Source organism: Pectinophora gossypiella, chromosome 1, assembly GCF_024362695.1.
Source record: "Pectinophora gossypiella chromosome 1, ilPecGoss1.1, whole genome shotgun sequence".
NCBI classification, from domain to species: Eukaryota; Metazoa; Arthropoda; class Insecta; order Lepidoptera; family Gelechiidae; genus Pectinophora; species Pectinophora gossypiella.
The window spans coordinates 15,664,682-15,683,743 of record NC_065404.1 but is presented as its reverse complement, the minus strand read 5'-3'; the positions used below and the strand labels follow the sequence as shown (position 1 = coordinate 15,683,743).

General features: G+C 39.6%; 1 protein-coding gene across 1 annotated transcript; it reads left to right on the top strand.

Moving 5' to 3' along the window:
• Nucleotides 1-207: 207 nt before the first annotated feature.
• On the top strand, nucleotides 208-18,640 carry LOC126370477 (cytoplasmic dynein 1 light intermediate chain 2). Its single transcript, XM_050015354.1, has 9 exons — nucleotides 208-362; nucleotides 649-839; nucleotides 2,380-2,583; nucleotides 10,805-11,016; nucleotides 11,408-11,637; nucleotides 12,715-12,826; nucleotides 13,302-13,491; nucleotides 14,106-14,322; nucleotides 14,866-18,640. Exons 1-8 carry the CDS (start codon nucleotides 289-291, stop codon nucleotides 14,300-14,302), a joined length of 1,410 nt encoding a protein of 469 aa, XP_049871311.1. The 5' UTR covers nucleotides 208-288; the 3' UTR covers nucleotides 14,303-14,322; nucleotides 14,866-18,640.
• The last annotated feature ends 422 nt before the right edge of the window (nucleotides 18,641-19,062 follow it).

Here is a 19,062-nt window from a genome sequence, read left to right as displayed (position 1 = left end):
AATATCAACACAAATCAATATTCAAGTTTAGGCTTCATAATATTGGAGTGATACAAATATAACACTAAAGTGCCTATTAATTTCAAGTTTTGTATTTGAAGCTATAAATTTTACGTTCTAAAATTAAATTTTATAAATTATAAGATAATGTTCTCCACTCGTAGGGTAATTACAACTTTTGTATGACAATGCACTGATCATCGCGAGAGTGACGTATGAACGGCCGAAGAAACGAAAACGAAAGAAAAGCCTCTCTGCGCCGTTGTTATCTTCTATAATTTCTGAAGAATGGAGACAAACGGCCAGGCTAATGGGGTTAGATCTAAAAAGAAAGAGAACGGCGACGTGAAGGACAACTTATGGTAAAAGTTCACTGTTAATTTTTCGAGTAACATGCACTCCCCATATAGGGGATCCAATGTGTCACACCTACGTGATGTCAAGCCTCATACCTGAGAAATATGTGACCTGGCTGCGACGTCTTACCTTTGTTTGCAAAGTAACCGTGGAATCTTTTCACATTGCCTTGATGTGCTCCCGTTTTCGTCGACCTAACGAGGTTGACAGCTAAACCTTTTTTTTATCTGTATTTGCTATCTCCACTCGGATCGTGTGTATACGATGCTTATTGGAATGTTTTGCTTGCAGGTCAGCGATATTAGAGGAAGTCCAGAACCAAGGGAACACAAAACTACCTTCAAATAAAAATGTGCTTGTCTTGGGTGACAATGAAACTGGTAAAACCACTCTCATAGCTAAATTACAAGGAGTTGAGGACCCAAAGAAGGGGTCAGCACTCGAATATGCATATATAGATGTTAGAGATGAATATAGAGATGGTAAGTAAACATAACTGTGTACTATAATAATTAAATCTAAAATTCAGTATTGACCTCATTTGTCTAATAAGAAGCATTCAGAATCAACAGTGTGCTAGGTGCTTAAAGTATTCAGGTACCTACCTTACCTTTTCAATGCTTAAAGGTTTTTTTTTATAGTAGACATGTAGCAGACATTACATACAAACCTAAAACCAATATTTGGAAATACAAATCTGTATATTGATAAGATAACCTTTAATTAATACTTATCCAAAATTAACTACCTATATAGGAAAGAATTATGTTTAATTTATACTATTTGAATTGGTAAACTAAATGTTGAATACAATAACTTCTCAAAAATCTGCTTTAAAAAATTAAAACAAATATGTAATCTAGAAAGTTTAGCTGAAGGAGATGTCTTTTATTTAGAGATATAAGTCAATAACATAATATAAATAGCATATAAACATGTCCCACTGCTGGGCATAGGTATCATGTACCCACTTAAGAACCTTGTTGCATTATCATATTTGACATTTAATGAGACTTACGGTTTAATTTGTCAAAAAAGTTAATGTGACATGTTTTCAAAGTGTATACAGATTAGTAGTTGTGACCGTACAACCAGATTCCCTTGTTGTTGCTGGTTGTTTCATTTTCATTATGTTTGTTTTACCAGCAAATTATTTATCAGTTTTGTGCAAATTATCATCATCCCTAATTTAAGAGCCACTCTCTTGTTGGTGTAGCATTCTCCATTCTTGTCAAAGGCCAATTCTTCCACTTCCTTATAAGACCTGACATTCACCTTCTCTTTAATCTGATACTGTAAGCTCTTTTTGGTCTTCCCCTCCCTTTCTTTCCTTGTAGCTTCTCTTCTATGATGTTATAAATAGGTAAATAGGTAAAATGAACGTAAAAAATTAGGTATACTTAATCTTAGTTTATGCAAATATTTAACCTCATACGACCCAGATTTCCTAGGGTTTAGATTTTAAAAGGATATTTGGTCCTCTGAATATATTTCATTTTAATTAGTCAAATGAACATTAATATAATTTATAAAAGAAGGAACTCTATTGATATAATTATGTAAGATTTTTACTACCCAAATTGTTATCTTAATAATTAATTGGAAAGAGTATGACTACATTTGGCAAAAGAAAATTGAAGCTAAGTATAATATAGCTTTCACTGGTTCACCCACAGATGTAGTATAAGTAACAAGGAGGATCATTCAAACTAAAATAGAGTCTAATAATTATGATCCTACATAAAATATAAACATTTTTATTTGTTTTCTTTTTTATGGAAACAATTCCTAATTCAAAAAGCAAATTAAAATTATAAATTCAAAGCAATGTTCAAAAATGAATTGTATTCAATTTTGCTTGGCTATCGAATACTTATACACACATACATAGCTTGTTTATTTTCTATTGGTAAGGTGGTATATTTGTAATATTATTGGATGGATTAGTCTTGTAAAAGATGTACTACACTACCCTAAAGAGATCTTCATAATATTTCAATGTATTCAAATTCTTCTCTGCAGACCAAACTCGACTCAGTGTATGGGTCCTAGACGGGGATCCAGGGCACACAAACTTACTCAAGTTTGCTCTCAGCGAGGAGACGTTCCCCCACACACTGGTGATCCTCACCGTTGCTATGACAACGCCGTGGGGTATCCTTGACCAGCTGCAGAGCTGGGCATCGGTTCTCGGGGACCACATAGACAAATTGGATCTCACACCTGGTGAGTTTATTGCTAACTTTTTAACTAACTTTAACTTATATGTTCAAATTCAAAAATATCTTTATTCAGTAGGTAACATAGTTACACTTTTTACATAAAGAAACATTTCATCCGCCTAAAACTACTGCAGCTTCTCACAACCTGTATAGCTGGGATATATTAGCGTATATGCCACATAAATACAAAGTCACAGATCATTATCTTAGTAAACAGTTACTCACTTCACAAAACTACAAAGACACCTTTGTTATTCTTGTTTATAATACTCTACTTTTGACTAAAGGGATTACATTGTGTGTAATATAAAGAGCTTATTATAAGCAATGCACTGATAACATTCTAACTATCGAAGGCTTCTGCAGAGTGTGCGGTAGAATTTGCCGCTTCAAAATTGGCCTACACAGCCATGAAAAAAGCTGCATGACTCTGCGACAAAGATAGTCATAAATCGTCTGAAACAGACGCATGAGGCCTATGAAGACACTGGTAACCTAGAATTGTATTGCACATCGTAATGGTTAACTATCTGCTACCCGGGAATATTCTCTGAAGAAATTTCCTTCCTTTCAACCCTCAGTTAATGCGCAAAGAATAGTTTACTAGGTCGAAGATAAATTGTGAAATTCTGATTACGAAATAAAGACAGATCTAAAGGTGACAAAAACGTTTCCTTTATTCTATTTAACTTATTTATTAATAAAAAAAATGTAATAATAAGTGCGACGTTTTGTCATGTTTGTCTATGACGTCACAGGTTGCTTTATCATACAAAGTTTTTTGACGTTTAGTAAAAAGTAACTGATTAGTCTAGTTAGAAACTACCCTATTACGTCTTCCGATTGCACCGTTTTACCGCGAGAAAAACGAAGAGAGGTATTTACTTAATAATTGATGATGATGCTGATGATGTCCTCCCAGACGTATTCATCGACGGCGACATTCTTAGCTAGTGTTAGCCTAGGCTCTTGCAAGGGCGCGAGCGTGACTAGCAAAACCAAGTTTGGTTTTGAAAGTCCTGTTACAAGAGGCACAATAGAAAGTGCCACTTGAGTTATAAGTAGTAGTGGTAGGAGCGCTTGGATCGAGGTTTTCGGATCTGGCGTTTGGCGTCAAGATTTTCTAGACATAATAATTAATGCCAAAATGACTCCGGGGGGGGACCAAAAATGTTTGTGTTGTGGTAAAGATAGCTTCGATAGCTCCAGTGGTGTACGTAAACATAGGTCGCGTTGGTTGTTTGAGCGAAAAGGGCGGTTATACAAAAATATCCTACAGACAAGTAACAGAGGGAAGGTGGGAAAAACTTACAGATGCGCTGCAAAACGGAGAGATAGCAATTTCGTTTTTTTTAGATGAATTGCTTTGATGTGGCCTTTTTAACCCCTCAGCTCTGCAATGACGCTGATTTTCAGCTAAAACAAGATAGGCACATACTGGTGTCGATTCTCGCAGACAAAAACTTTAGTCTTCCAGCTCCAAAACTAATGCTGTCCTTCACTTACGACGAGTGCAAGACAGATATAAAGTTAGTTTTAGAACTTTCTAACAGAATTTAAATTAAATTAGTGTCTGCAGGAATCAGCACGTTAGATACGGCCTGCGTAGTCCAGTGGGCTCACGATCCCGAGGTGCAGGGTTCAAATCCCGGTGGGGACATAACACAAAAATCACTTTGTGATCTCTAGTTTGGTTAGGACATTACAGGCTGATCACCTGATTGTCCAAAAGTAAGATTATCCGTGCTTAGGATGGCATGTTAAGCCGTTGGTTCCGGTTACTACTTACTAATGTAAGTTAGTAGTCGTTACATGAGCCATGTCAGGGGCCTTTGGCGGCTCAATAGTAACCCTGTCACCATGGTTGATGGCGTTGGTAATCCACCTCACAACCAACGATAGAGGAGAGAGAAGCACCTTAGTATCACGAGATCCTACTGTAGCAATAAATAACTTAAGTACTCAAATAATTATATTAACAAAATCTAGTTAAATTATTCAACAAGCACTCAACATTATCTACTACAATTCTCAATTTATCAATGACAATGGTGCTAATTCCTGTAAATACCATCTAATTTTATTTTAGGTTATATCTGTCACTTTCTTATCCGCCGAAAAGGAAAGGGACGGGTAATCGACAAGCATAAAATTTATGGAACACACGTCAATTTTAAGCACAAATCTAAAACAACCGTCTAAAAATTCGCCCGGGTTAATCATTTATTTACTCATTCTTCCTAAAATTAAGAGCTGTCAATCATCCGTCCCTTTCCTTTTCGGTGGATAAGAAAATGACAGGTATAACTTAAAGTAAAATTAAGAGATGTCTGCAGGAATCGGGGCCATTGCGTTACTACATGCACTCTAAGTGCATCTATTAGCGCATTCAGAGTGGTAATGACTCATAATATCCTTACTATTCTTATTAAATGACTGTCTACTAGTACTGTAATTTATCAAATAATTATGTCTCATGGCCCACAAGTCGATGAATAAATGTTTTCTCTCTTTCTCTCATAAGAGGACAAGTGTTGTCATTCTGCGGTTCATTAAATCGTATTTTAAGACGTTATTGGAGTAGCTAAAGCCACAAATCAACGTATCATAGAGAATTGTGTAGTGTCCTAGGTACAAGATAAATTATGAAATTCTTATTACTAAATAAAGACAGATGTAGAACTAACGAAAAACATTTTCTTTTATTATATTTATGAATTTTAATCAAGAAAATGGTAGACATTTTATCACGGTTTTCTATGACGTCACAGTGTGGTTTTTCATACAAATTCCATAGTAATTTCGTGTTTGACGTTTAGTAAAAAGTAACTGATTTACTGGAAACTAGTCTATTGCAGCCACTTTCGGTATCCTATGGCTGTAGGGTCTAAACTACACTGCTAGTATAGAATAAAGAATGATACCACGTATAGAACGGTAACTCTCCGCCCCCCGCCAATTCGCATCCTCACCCCCTCTGGGTATTGTTTTAGTCTTAAATGGCCGTAAGCCGCTAAGGAGCAAGGAAAGCGCGCGAACTGCGTCTCGCTCGCACTTACGCGTTTATGAATGTAATTTTTGTATGGAGTGCCCGGGGTGTAGGAAGTGTAGGACATCTACAGACGTGTTTTTTGTATTGGCTGAATTTATGTAATGGGGTTGGTTTATGAACACAGACAGACATAATATAGTGTTGTAAGTATAGAAACAATAGGTGTCGGGGAATACTGGCTTACTGTGTAGAAACAGATCACCCATGTATGTTATGCTATAGTAACATTTACACATCAATGATGTTATGTATGTTTCTTTCGTCGCAGAAAGCTCGGAGCCGATCTATACAACATTACAAAGTTCGGTTGTACTTTATATAGCCTCCATAAAGTCTGTTTTGTAGTGTGAGTCACTGTTACGTCATCTTGTGTTTGTAATATAATCAATGTCAGGTGAATACGAAGTGGCTTAGCGGGTCGACAACGGATTCTGTCATTCGGTAGTGTTGCTTAACTTTCGATAGACCTACTATCGATAAAGTGCCTCTCAAATTCAAATTCAAAAATATTTTTATTCAGTAGGTAACATAGAGTCTTTACAAAAAAGGTTATTATAAAGTGATTATTTAGAAGATATGAAGGCATGGGATTAACTGTCTAAGAACTGATATTAGGCAGCTAAATTACTCAATTGTATAATAATATTTTATGTTTATTTATTTTTTAAAGAACATCTAGGGCCCTGTGCCGATGTTTTTCTTGCAGCTTCTTTTCCCTGGCTATACAGGTTGTGAGAAGCTGCAGTAGTTTTAGGCGGATGAGACGTTCGTTATGTAAAAATTGACGATTCAAAGTGTAACTATGTTACCTACTGAATAAAGATATTTTTGAATTTGAATTTGAGTTACACTTTGAATAGTATTTTTTTACATAACGAACGTCTCATCCACTTAAAACTACTGCAGCTTCTCACAACGAAAAGAAGCAGCAATAAAAACTACGGCACAGGGTCCTAGGCGTTCTTAAAAACATACAATTTAGTCGTTTGACAGCCTAATATCAGTTCACAGGCTTAGGATTGTTTATTATATTACATTATTGGTATTTTATCAGGTTTATCCCAAAAATATTGAATTGGTAAAATGTGGTGTAAATGATATAAATGATAATTATTGGAAATGTTTATGTAACAATATTTGCATGCTATTGTTGATAGCTGATAAGGAGAGACTTTTATGAGCATCCATCTATTAATGTACCCTTTTCAAAAGCAAATAAAGAGTATTTCTATTTCTATTTCTTGTGCAAAGCTGCAGTAGTTTGAGTTCGATTCAAAGTGTAACTAAGTTACCTATTCCAGGACACTTACCTATCAATCAAGATCTACCGATTCTTGATAACCTTATCGATATTATTTTTTTCACTTGTCTATCAGCAAGACTCGATAGTAGACCCATCGGCAACACTAATTCGACTCATCCATATTTATTTATAGTACCTTACGCCATCTCGATTAGGAAACCATATCTTATTATTGTGACGGAATTATGAATAGTTCTAGTTTTAATTTACATAACATAAATAGCCTACATACGTCCCACTGCTGGGCACAGGCCTCCCCTCAATCAACCGGAGGGGGTATGGAGCATACTCCCATCACGCTGCTCCACTGCGGGTTGGTGGAGGTATCGTTACGGCTAATAGCCGGGACCAACGGCTTAACGTGCCCTCCGAAGCACGGAATCAACTAATTTTTCAGACAATCAGGTAATTCAAGCCTGTAAAGTCCTTACCAAACAAAGGACAGTCTTCTTTAAGTAGAAAAGCGGAACTTGACACCCACGAGGGTAGGCAGAAGATGTTTGACATCATTTTAGAAAGAACGCAATCCCTTTTTCGGGTTTTACGACATACGCGGCAACAAGCATCTAAAAAATATATTTTCAACATAACATAGCTTCACGCTTGTATCCCTGAAGGGGTAGGCAGAGGTGTACAGCATGCCTACACACCGGCTCCTCGCCAGCTATGTTTAAGACCCTTGTAGGAGGCGAACCAACCACGTGATATCAATTATCTATGACCTCAACATGAATTACAACTTATTAAGTAAATTCAGTAGTTTAGACCCTGAACCGGGATTCGAATCCTTAATAGTCCTAGCAATGTTTTCCTACAGATAGAAATACTGGAATTCTAATACATTTATTTATCAAAATTTTCATACAAGCATATTAAATCGCAGTCCTAGTGGATAGCTCACTCGGACGGGCTAACCTATAAAATGCTACTTAGGTTCTATGACGATCTTGTGACGTAGCGAGTAGGCGCTGATACCGGGCAGCAGCGGTATCAGTACTGGTTGGAGACCGAGGAAATGGATTCTGGTAGGGCTCTAGTTAGAACATCACCAATTGAGAAATTGGTCGGTGTACTGCGGAATGGAAGGCGATTGGGGCAACCACCGTTCTACACGCCCTATCTATGGAGTGATTAAAATGGAGGCGATTACTCCATCGACAAGAGCGCAGCTCTTAAATTAAGAGAGAGAGATATATTAAATCGTCTAACAATAAGTAACCGACAATCGCGGCCACTGAAAATACAATTGCTTATTCATGAAAAGAGAAAGCAATTGTGCAAACAAATTCTTTCGTTAATTAAGATTAACGTGAATGAGATGCTCTTAATGGCAATAGTTTTTTAATTCAGTCCCGGGGCAGAGAAACTTAATATAACAGTACTGGGGGAATAAAAAGGCCACATCGAAGCAATTCAATTTGATGCAATCTGACATTTGCGCATACAAAAGTAAGTGCGCAGTGCAAACAAATGTCAAATACCAATATTGCTTTCTTAGATGAATTGCTTCGATGTGGCCATTTTAACCCCCCTGTTCATCAACAAACAGAGTGGTAATGACATCGCAACGAGAAGTTTGGGTGATGATTCAGACTATTGTATTAAGTTGATATCAAGTGAAAGCTAAATTCATGACTTTTGTGATTTTTGAAATGATTTTCAATTCCATCCATACTTTTGGAAGCAAGCGATGGAAAATCCCACTGGACGCTAACTCAGAATAATGAGCGGAATCATCCCTCAGTATTTGTTGCGATGTCACTTACACCCCGTACAGACATGTACAGGTAGCCATACAACTATGTATGTATGGGTGTTGATGACATCTGAAAACTGAGCAATTCCTGTTGGAAAATTCCTGATAACTAAAGTGTTTTTTTTTTTAATTATTTTCAATTCCGTACTTTTGCGACGCATCCGTGGTCTAGTGGCTAGAGCGTTAGGCTCACGATCTGGAAGTCCCGGTTCGATTCCCGATGGGGACATTGTCGAAATCACTATGTGAGACTGTCCTTTGTTTGGTAAGGACTTTTCAGGCTTGAATCACCTGATTGTTCGAAAAAGTAAGATGATTTCGTGCTTCGGAGGGCACGTTAAGCCGTTGGTCCCGGCTATTAGCCGTAAAAAACACCTCCACCAACCCGCAGTGGAGCAGCGTGGTGGAGTATGCTCCATACCCCCACCGGTTGATTGAGGGGAGGCCTGTGCCCAGCAGTGGGACGTATATAGGCAGTTTATGATTATGATATGACACTTTTGCGACGGAAAATTCCGCTTCATATTAACTCAGAGTCATGAGCTGAATCATCCTCCTTAGTATTCGGTACGGTGTCACTTACATCCTGTATATTAAACATAATATACCCTATCAGGGTAGCCACTATTTTCATCCCAAGATTAATAGTGAATATGTTAAAGAACAAGAAATAAACATTTGATATAGAACTCCGCGGATTTAACGTAAAAAATACTTATCCATTATTATATTGAATTTCTAAGGTATTGATGTCATCAGTTTTTGCTTCATAATATTTGGACCTTGAATCTACAACCTTCGCTTAGTAATATTACATTACCGTACTATCTTTAGTACCATTAAGATATGCAACTGAATCTTTAAGCTATTTAATGAACGGCCTCTGTCGCCCAGTGGTTGAGCGTTGGACTCACGATCGGGAGGCCTCGGGTTCGAATCACGGTGGGGACATTACAAAAATATTATTATTATTTATTATTATTAGATATGATATTGGCCCCGATTCCTGCAGACATCTCTTAATTTTACTTTAAGTTATACCTGTCATTTTCTTATCCGCTGAAAAGGAAAGGGACGGATGATTGACAGCTCTTAATTTTAGGAAGAATAAGTAAATAAATGAATAACCCGGGCGAATTTTTAGACGGTTGTTTTAGATTTGTGCTTAAAATTGACGTGTGTTCCATAAATTTTATGCTTGTCGATTACCCGTCCCTTTCCTTTTCGGCGGATAAGAAAATGACAGATATAACTTAAAATAAAATTAGATGGTGTTTACAGGAATTAGCACCAGTGTTGTCTTTCTTTTTGTGTGTGGCGTCCTTTCATAATAAACTATTTCTATTCTATTCTAAAAATCACTTTGTGATCTCTAGTTTGGTTAGGACATTACAGGCTGATCACCTGATTGTCCGAAAGGAAGATGATCCGTGCTTCGTGCGCGTTAAGCTGTTGGTCCCGGTTACTATTTACTGATGTAAGTGAGTAATCGTTACGTGAGCCATGTCAGGGGCCTTTGGCGGCTCAATAATAACCCTGACACCAGGGTTGATGAGGCTGGTATTCCACCTCACAATTCGCTCATTTGTTGAAAATATCTGATTCACCTAATTGTGTGGAATGTGACCGAATTGAGGATGTATACCATATTATAATGGAATGTGTGCGTAATGAATCCCTTAGATCTACAATGCAGATTATGTGTCCTGAATTTTATCAGATCGGTGCATGTAACAGCATTTTGGCTTTTCCGTTATCTAAGGAGGCCAAGATGCTATACAATTTGGTCAAGCGGGGTTTGAAATTGAGATGTGAGTGAATACTTGCGTCTGGGTTTCAAGCCTTGTTTTATTTTCTATGAGGCTGTATTGAGCGGCATTGTCACTTTTGAGACAAAGCTCATTAAATAAAGATTAAAAAAAAAAACCCACACGATAAAAAGAAGAAGCTATTTAATATTATTTTTTATTAAAAGATTTGAGTTGACCACCTATTCACTCTTGCCTTGAAAATTCCCATACCGTATCGGGGTTAGTCACCTCACAACCCACTTGACAGAATATCTGATTACGCAGAAAGCATAATTTATCCCCGTTTATTTATACTTATTCCAGAACAAAGGTTACAAAGTAAAAAACAGCAAGTTCAGAAATGGCTGAGGTATACAGAGCCTGGGGACGAGTTGGAACCAACCGCATCGTCTCCAATGAAGCGGTCTTCCCGGAACCTCTCGGACGACCTCGACCCTGACGATGAGGACTCGACCCTCCCTGAGGGCGTCCTCACCACCAACCTCGGCCTCGATATTGTTGTTGTCGTCACTAAGGTAAGGTTTTTTCTGACTCCATTCTCCCAGTGATCTACTCCAAAAACTAGAAAACCATTCATCATCATCAACCCATTAACGTCCCCACTGCTGGGGCACGGGCCTTCCCTATAGATGGATAGGGAGATCGGGCCTTAAACCATCACGCGGGCCCAGTGCGGATTGATGGTTATTAACGAGTGCTAATTCAGCCGGGACTAACGGCTTAACGTGCCGTCCGAAGCACGGAGGAGCTCGAGATGAAAACTTTTTTTTTGTGGTCACCCATCCTATGACCGGCCTTTGCGAAAGTTGCTTAACTTCAACAATCGCAGACCGAGCGCGTTAACCGCTGCGCCACCGAGCTCCTCAAAAACCATTAACTACACTAAATCCGCGTCGACTCTTGCAGACTGACTACATGAGCACGTTAGAGAAGGAACACGACTACCGCGACGAACACTTCGACTTCATGCAGCAGTGGATCCGGCGGTTCTGCCTGCAGTACGGCGCCGCGTTGTTCTACACCAGCGCCAAGGAGGACAAGAACTGCGACCTGCTGTATAAGTACCTCACGCACAGAATATACGCGCTGCCCTTCCGGACGCCTGCGCTGATCGTCGAGAAGGATGCTGTGCTTATGTGAGTGCTATTCTTAGGTATAGAATAAAGAATATTACGTATAGAACGCTATGGAGCCGTGGTAGCCCAGTTGGCAGAACGCTTGACTCTCAGGTTCGAATCTCAAAACGGGTTTTAACAAATGATTCTCGAATGCACGTTTGGATCATAAATGATTATCACATGTTCAGCGGTGAAGGAAAACATCGTGAGGAAACCAATATTTCCGAGAAATGCGTTACGGACGTATGTCACTTACCTGTATTGGACTGGTTAGCCATTCGCGGGTTGGAAGGTCAGATAGGTAATCGCTTCTGTAAAAAAAACTGGACCTGTCAGAAGTATGTCTTCGCCCCGCACCAATTTGGGCACCGACCTCATTCCCTCTGGGTCTTTAGTCGTAAATAGCCATAAGCCGTTAAGGAGTAAGGACTCTCGTTCGCTTTGGCACAAGGTACGAATGAGAATTTTGTATAGACTGTCCGCGGTATGCTTAAAGTCTCAAACAACTAAACTACAAGGATTAAAGTAAGTCCAACTGGTCAACAAACGGATAAATTCGAACGTGCCAATCCTTGGTTTGGGACCTAATTGCGTCTTTGGACCAAATATTTGGTCACAAATCTTTGTTTAAAATACTTCCTCCAAAACCTTGCATCAAAAATTTGTCCAAATATCTCCAATAACTTTGGACATCACGAAATCATTTTTAACTCCTACATGATTTGGACTGTACTAAATCAGCGGTCTTATTGATCGCCTGATCTGAGTTGTAAGAAGTAAGGTGACTACCACAGCGGAAACTTAGAAACCATGCCAGTATGAAGAAAATCAGTGTAAGCAGTTCAAGCATGGAATCCAAAAGAGTGTTAAGACCAAAAACTTGGACAAAATGCCCCAAAAATATTGCACCAGAATTGTTTCTAAGGTTGCGTAATCTAACATTTTACAGTATCATCCTCAAACGATTCGTCTAAATATGAGCTACAAGAGGTAGTATCACTGGACTTGATATTAATCTCTGCAACGTTCTATATCTGATCAATTAATCGTATAATTTTAATATTTTCAGTAATGTTATTAATGTTGCCATTCCAGTCCGGCAGGATGGGACAGTATGAAGAAGATCAGCATATTATACGAGAACATGCAGTCGTGTAAGCCGGATGATTACTACAGAGATGTCATCGTGCAACCTGCGATACGGAAAGTGAGTAGTTGTCTTCGTATTCGTTACCCGTTATTGACAGAACAGATAACTTGTTTATTTTCAAATCGTCAAGATTCACTTCTTTATGTAGCTTACATAAAAGTTTCCACCCTTGTCACCTTTTGTCCGTTTTGTACCGGTGCGAGTTTTCAATTTTAGCTAGCGAGAGTGTTCGTTTTTAGGTTGGCCGAAAAGGTTTTTGACGATTAGGTCTCCTGATCAGGAATTCAAGTTCGGAAACCCGTGTGACTAGAGCAGTCAGCCGGCGAAAATTACGATACGAACGTCGGACCGATTGAGGTTTTCGATTTGAAAACGGATCTGTTTCGAAAATAAACCCATCTGAATTTCTGATCAGGAAACTTAATCAGGACGGCCGCAAATGACGGAACAAATCGTCATTTGCGGCCGGCATTATTTTCCCCTAGAGCGATTCGGATCGTTAGTTAAGTCCACGGTTGTTTTGTTCGTGCAGAGCGGCGGCAACCGCGAGGCGGAGGTGTCTGCGGAGGAGGAGCAGGCGTTCCTGCAGCGGCACCTGGCGGCGCTGCAGGCGGGCGCGCCCGCCCCGCGCGCCGACAGCCCGCTGCGGGCCGCGCAGCGCGCGCAGCAGCAGCTCGACCCCGCCAAGATCGGCATGGCGCCCGGCACGCCCGGGAACGAGGGTACGGCTGCTCTCTGTACATGTAGGAACACACCACGCAGCACGGTCAAAGTCAAATCCAAAAGTGGAGCTAGAAGAACGAACCTTCCTGCAGCAGCGCTTCGCGTAACAACAGTTACATCCAGCAAGATTGCCTTGGCCCCCGGCACACCCTGAGACCAAAGTAACTCTGCTTTTCAGGGTTGTAGGTACATCGACCAGCGTTGATGAAGTAACCTCGCCAAAATTAGCCAAAAAGTTTCATTTTTATTAACCTAACGCAAAAGTTCCTCTGGCTTATCTCTTGTACACGGGCAGGAAGAGTCCCAACGAGCACGTGTCACGAATCAAATGAAAGTGCACGGGATTAAATAAGCGAATCACTGAATTCGACTTTATGAGTTTGAATTAATGTTTGGATCATCTATAGATAATTGATATCACATGGTTTCCAGGATTTGTGCTCGGTTAATGGCAATAGGCTCGCCCCCAGTTACATTGGACTTAAACATGGCTGGCGAGTAGTTTGTTGTTGCATTCGACGAAAGGTAGACCACCTTTGAATATTAGCTCATACAAACTTGAGTCCTTTAAAATTGTATCCACTTTATTCAAATATCTGTCTGTGGTTTCCAGGAGTCCTGGCCAACTTCTTCAACTCCCTGCTGTACAAGAAGACAGGATCTCCGGGCGGGCGTGCCGCGGAGGCGTCCCCGGCGGCAGCGGCGGCGGCGGCGGCGCGCTCGGACGCGGCCGCCGAGCTGGACCGCCTCACCAGGGCCAAGAGCCGCCCGCCGCCCGCCATCGACCTCAACTCCTCCTCCGAGTGCTAGCTGGAGGGTTATACTTGTAGGTCAGTATACACAAACGTAGTCCAGTTTTTTTAAATAGTGTTCAATATTTGTAATGTGAGGTCTGGTCGTTAGAACAGCCTCCGGACTCGAATCCCGGTAGGACATATCACAAAAATCACTTCATGATCCCTAAATTGGTTAGGACTTTACATGCTGATCACCTGATTGTCTGAAAGTAAGATGATCCATTCTTCGGAAGGCACGTTAAGTAAGCCATTCGTCCCGGTGTAATTACAGGATTCATGTCAGAGGCCTTTGGCAGCTCAGTAGGAACCCTGATACCAGGGTTGTTGATGTTGGTAATCCTCACACGATAGAAGAAGAAGAAGATCGGGTGCACGGGGCCGCTATTTAGCCATAGATTTAACATAGCTAGGCGACACATCGTGCTTGATGAATCGCGAAAAGTAACAGGGCATTAACACGTTGAGTATTTTTGTATTTAAGTATTTTTTATGGACGTAACCGTTCTGTCGGCACAAGTGTCGATCAGTAAATACACACACGATAGAAGAAGAATATGAATGTAATGTCGTTTGCAGGTACATTATTGGTGCGGCTCGCACTAGCTCGGCGCCGAGCGTCGGCCCTGCTGGCTTGTACTTCACGCCGGTCGTCGGTAAGATACGCCCTTACACAATAAACTCAGGAGATATCACGTTCGTGAAGCCTAGCTCTCAGTTGAGTCGGCAAACTGTCAATAAACACCATTATACTCTGTAAAACGTAATATGATTAAAATCAGAGCAGGATAGAGATATAGTACATCGCCTAGCGCGAAAGAGACGACTGATGTGTCTCGTACTCATGTGTGTTTTATAGGGTATAGAAAGAATACATTTCAGTAAACCGTTGTTAGTTTATGAACGCTCATTTTGACATTTAAATGCAGGTAAATAATAATTAGTTATGCTGTTATTTTGCGAAAAAAACGCATTTAGGACTGATAACTATTTTTGTTAAAGCAATTAATATTGTTTTATATTTAGCAATTACTATTTTTTACTTTCACGAAGTTCTTTTGTGCTATGAATGTATTCAAAATGAGCGATTTTGAACTTTATTAAGCAACAAACACACAATGTATTATCAGTCTCAGAGACAGCGGATAACGGAAAGATGGGGACGATTTGTGTCATGAAGCGGAAAGGACTGGAACTTACCGCAGTATGTGTTTTCAATACATTGTAACCTTGACGTTTTCAAGGCTTGAGTGAAGCGTTTGCTAAAGTATAAGAAATAATTGCTGTTAATAAATTTTATTTCTTTTGTATATTTTTTTGTGTTTTTTTTGGCCTAGCATATAGACCTTTGGTCATTGCTATATTGCAACCAGGTCAGGCCTAAAAATAAGAAAAAAAAATATGCCAACAATAACCATCATTAGCGCTTTACAAATCTGGAAGATTCGACAGGTCTGATTTTTTTACATAAGCGACTACCTTTATGATCTTCCAGCCTGCGAAGAGGAAACCAGCCCGATACAGGTTAAGTCGCATACCTTCGAAACGCAATGAAATTGGCAAATAAAAGATAGAACTAAAACTAGCTCTCTCTCTTTCTTGCACTTGTTGTAAGTGAAGGAAGGCACTAGTTTAGGTGTTGTCAAAAGTTATGTCAGAAACCATTTTTCAAAAAAAGAAGACATTGTAAATTGACTGCGAATGTTTCTTAGGGTGGTATTAATAAACTAATCTCAACTTTGAGACTGCCCTCAAGATCATGTCAATGTGACAGTTCTCATATAAAAACAGGGACTTGAGCATGATCTTGAGGGCAGTCTCAGCTGAGTTTAGTTTATTAATACCACCCTTACACTTTAAGCAAGCGTGTGCCTTAGGGCACTTGTCAACAGTTGAGATTGTGGTCAAACTCACTACATGCATAAAAAAACCGCTGTTTTTTTTTCTCAGTCGCCGCTGCTTCCTTTATCCGCTTAACTCTGGTCTCTGGTCTGGTCTGGTCTCTGGCCGTAGGGCTAACGATTTACAATTATAATAGTTTGTAGGTAAGGGTTTATTTATTGAAAGACTAGTACTACGACGCGGCTTTTCACGCCTTGAGATTCTTCCAAATGTGTCGCTTATTGGCTATTTCACGGTTGACAACTGTATTTAATATTATGTAATATAGATCGATATTGATAACTTAATAAATTCAATTGTTACGTCACCATGAAGATCATCATGTCCATCTTAGGACGTATCAACCGTGGCAGCAAGTTGTCTTTGATTACTTATGGCTCTGCCCAACCCCATTAGGGTAACGGGTGTGAGGTTATGTACGTGTGTGCCTATCTAATAAATTCATAACTCTACAATAGCAACGAATACCGACTGCATTTTTAACAATAAAATTATATAATGTCGTTTTTAATGTATTTTTTTTTAATGTATATTCTGAGTAAAGGCAGTTTTAAGGCATCTAATTTAGATAGTATAAACGCCGAGTCAACTTTGATTTACGAATAAATGTTTTTTTTTTTTTTAAGTATAATGGAATACCTAATGCTCAATAATGTCCTTTATTTCTTGTTTTACATAGTTTATTTACAGTTGTCCACCCTAACTAAGGAATGTAATGTACGGGTCTTAACATTTGCCAGTTGGCCAATCCGACTAGGCATTATATTAAATAAATAATGTTATAACATCGGCCGAGTGATTAAATATTATTGTTAATTTAGCATAAACTGATTTAAAGTGTATTCTAGGGGCGAAGGGGCATTTTGGGCTGAGGGTTCTACTAGACAATAAAATAGCCCTTATACGGCTCAGGTTTCACTTCAATCAAGCGGCGGGGGTTGAAGTATACTCCAAAACGCTACACTGCGGGTTGGCGCAGATATTACGCTATTAAGCGAAACAGCTTAAAAGAAATGCAGTTAGAAGCTGGTCTTCTTATCGTGTGGGGTGCCAGGTGGAATATCAGCCTTATCAACCCTGGTGTCAGGGTTATGATTGAGCCACACTTACATCAGCGGGCTTTGCACCGTAAGCGCGCGACTCTTTCTCGCCTCGACATACGTCACCCGTCACTCTCTCAAAGTACCGCACAGAAAGAGATAGATAGGTGCTGAGCCCGCAGTAAATAGTAACCGGGACCAACGGGTGCCGGCGGCTGGTAATTGATCGTATTTCATAACTATTATTAAACAGGACGACTCATCATCATCAGCCCATTAACGTCCCCACTGCTGGGGCACGGGCCTTCCCTATGGATGGATATCGGGCCTTAAACCACCACGCGGGCCCAGTGCGGATTGGTGGTTATTAACGACTGCTAATGCAGCCGGGACCAACGGCTTCTTCCGAAGCACGGAGGAGCTCGAGATGAAAACTTTTTTTTTTGTGGTCACCCATCCTATGACCGGCCTCTGCGAAAGTTACTTTACTTCAACAATCGCAGACCGAGCGTGTTTACCGCTGCGCCACCGAGCTCCTCAATGCGCGGGTGGTCCCAATGCGCGGAAAGTATTAGATCTGTCAAAATACGCCACCTAGTGTCGTGACTTTCATTATCAATCGATATTAGGTCGATCGATTATATTCTATCTAATACTATGGACTAACTACTATAACTCATTGACAGACCTCTAGTATATAGTTTGTCCATGATCATAACTCATAAAATGACAATGGATAACACTAGCTAGTGACGAGATATCGTATAAATAGTCTATGTACGTCCTAATAAAGTTCACACGTCTTTCTCAATCAAACTGGAGGGAATTAAAAATCGTGTACATTTAAATATCATTAATTTAAGAGCTGCGCTCTTGTCGGTGTAGCATTTTCCATGCTACTTTTTAAGGGAAAAATAGAACAGTGGTAGGCAAGAGGGATCTTGCCTTCCGCCTCGCAGTACTATTGTCTGACGCGAGTAGGATGGCGCCCAGAGAATTATATTTCAAAACCGTACTAGGACTCCTGTCCTCCGCGTCTAAATAGTACTGACAGTTACTACTGCGCTCTATCAGGTTCCAGGTTACAGTCCTGGTGAATTTAAATGCTATCGTAAACAAAATCACTACAATTTTGATTGGTCAAAAATTACAACTTCTGTCTATTGAAATCTTAGCCAATTACAAGCTTTTTCTACCGGTCAAGATGGAAACGGAGTTGACCCCCGCCCGTACTCGCAAAAAGAAGTATTCTAATCCCAAGACCTAAACTGCCCCCTATCCTAGCATAAGAACAACTGTATCATACATTTCCATTACGCTACTGTAAAAAAAAAACGAAAAGCAAAAAATACAATTGTCGTATTCACTTAAATACTTGTTTGTAATTGTTTTACGATATTAACTAAGTATTTATTTAGATAGTGTCGAAGCAAAATATTATACGAAGTTTAACTTTATGTGGGAAAGGAAAACGCGCGCTTTGCTAGTAGAAATGCTCCATTGTATGAACTCGTGTCAACCTTTTGTCTAAAATATTAACATACAAGATGTCTGTCATAAAATATGCAAATTAACCGCGTTAAAATTAAACAAGCGGTGAACGTGTGTCTAAGTATTTGATAGCCAAGCAAAGTTGATTCGAATGTTTTGATAATTGGATTAAATTTTAGCATGGCTGTCAAATAATAATATTTATAGAAAATATAACAAAATGGCAGAAGGATCACTAAAAGGTCCTAACTACCTTGATGGACTTATTATTGTTGGCGATGGGCTACTAACCTGCCACCATACAGTTAATTATTTCAATGATAAGTGTCTGCAAGTTGTCTTC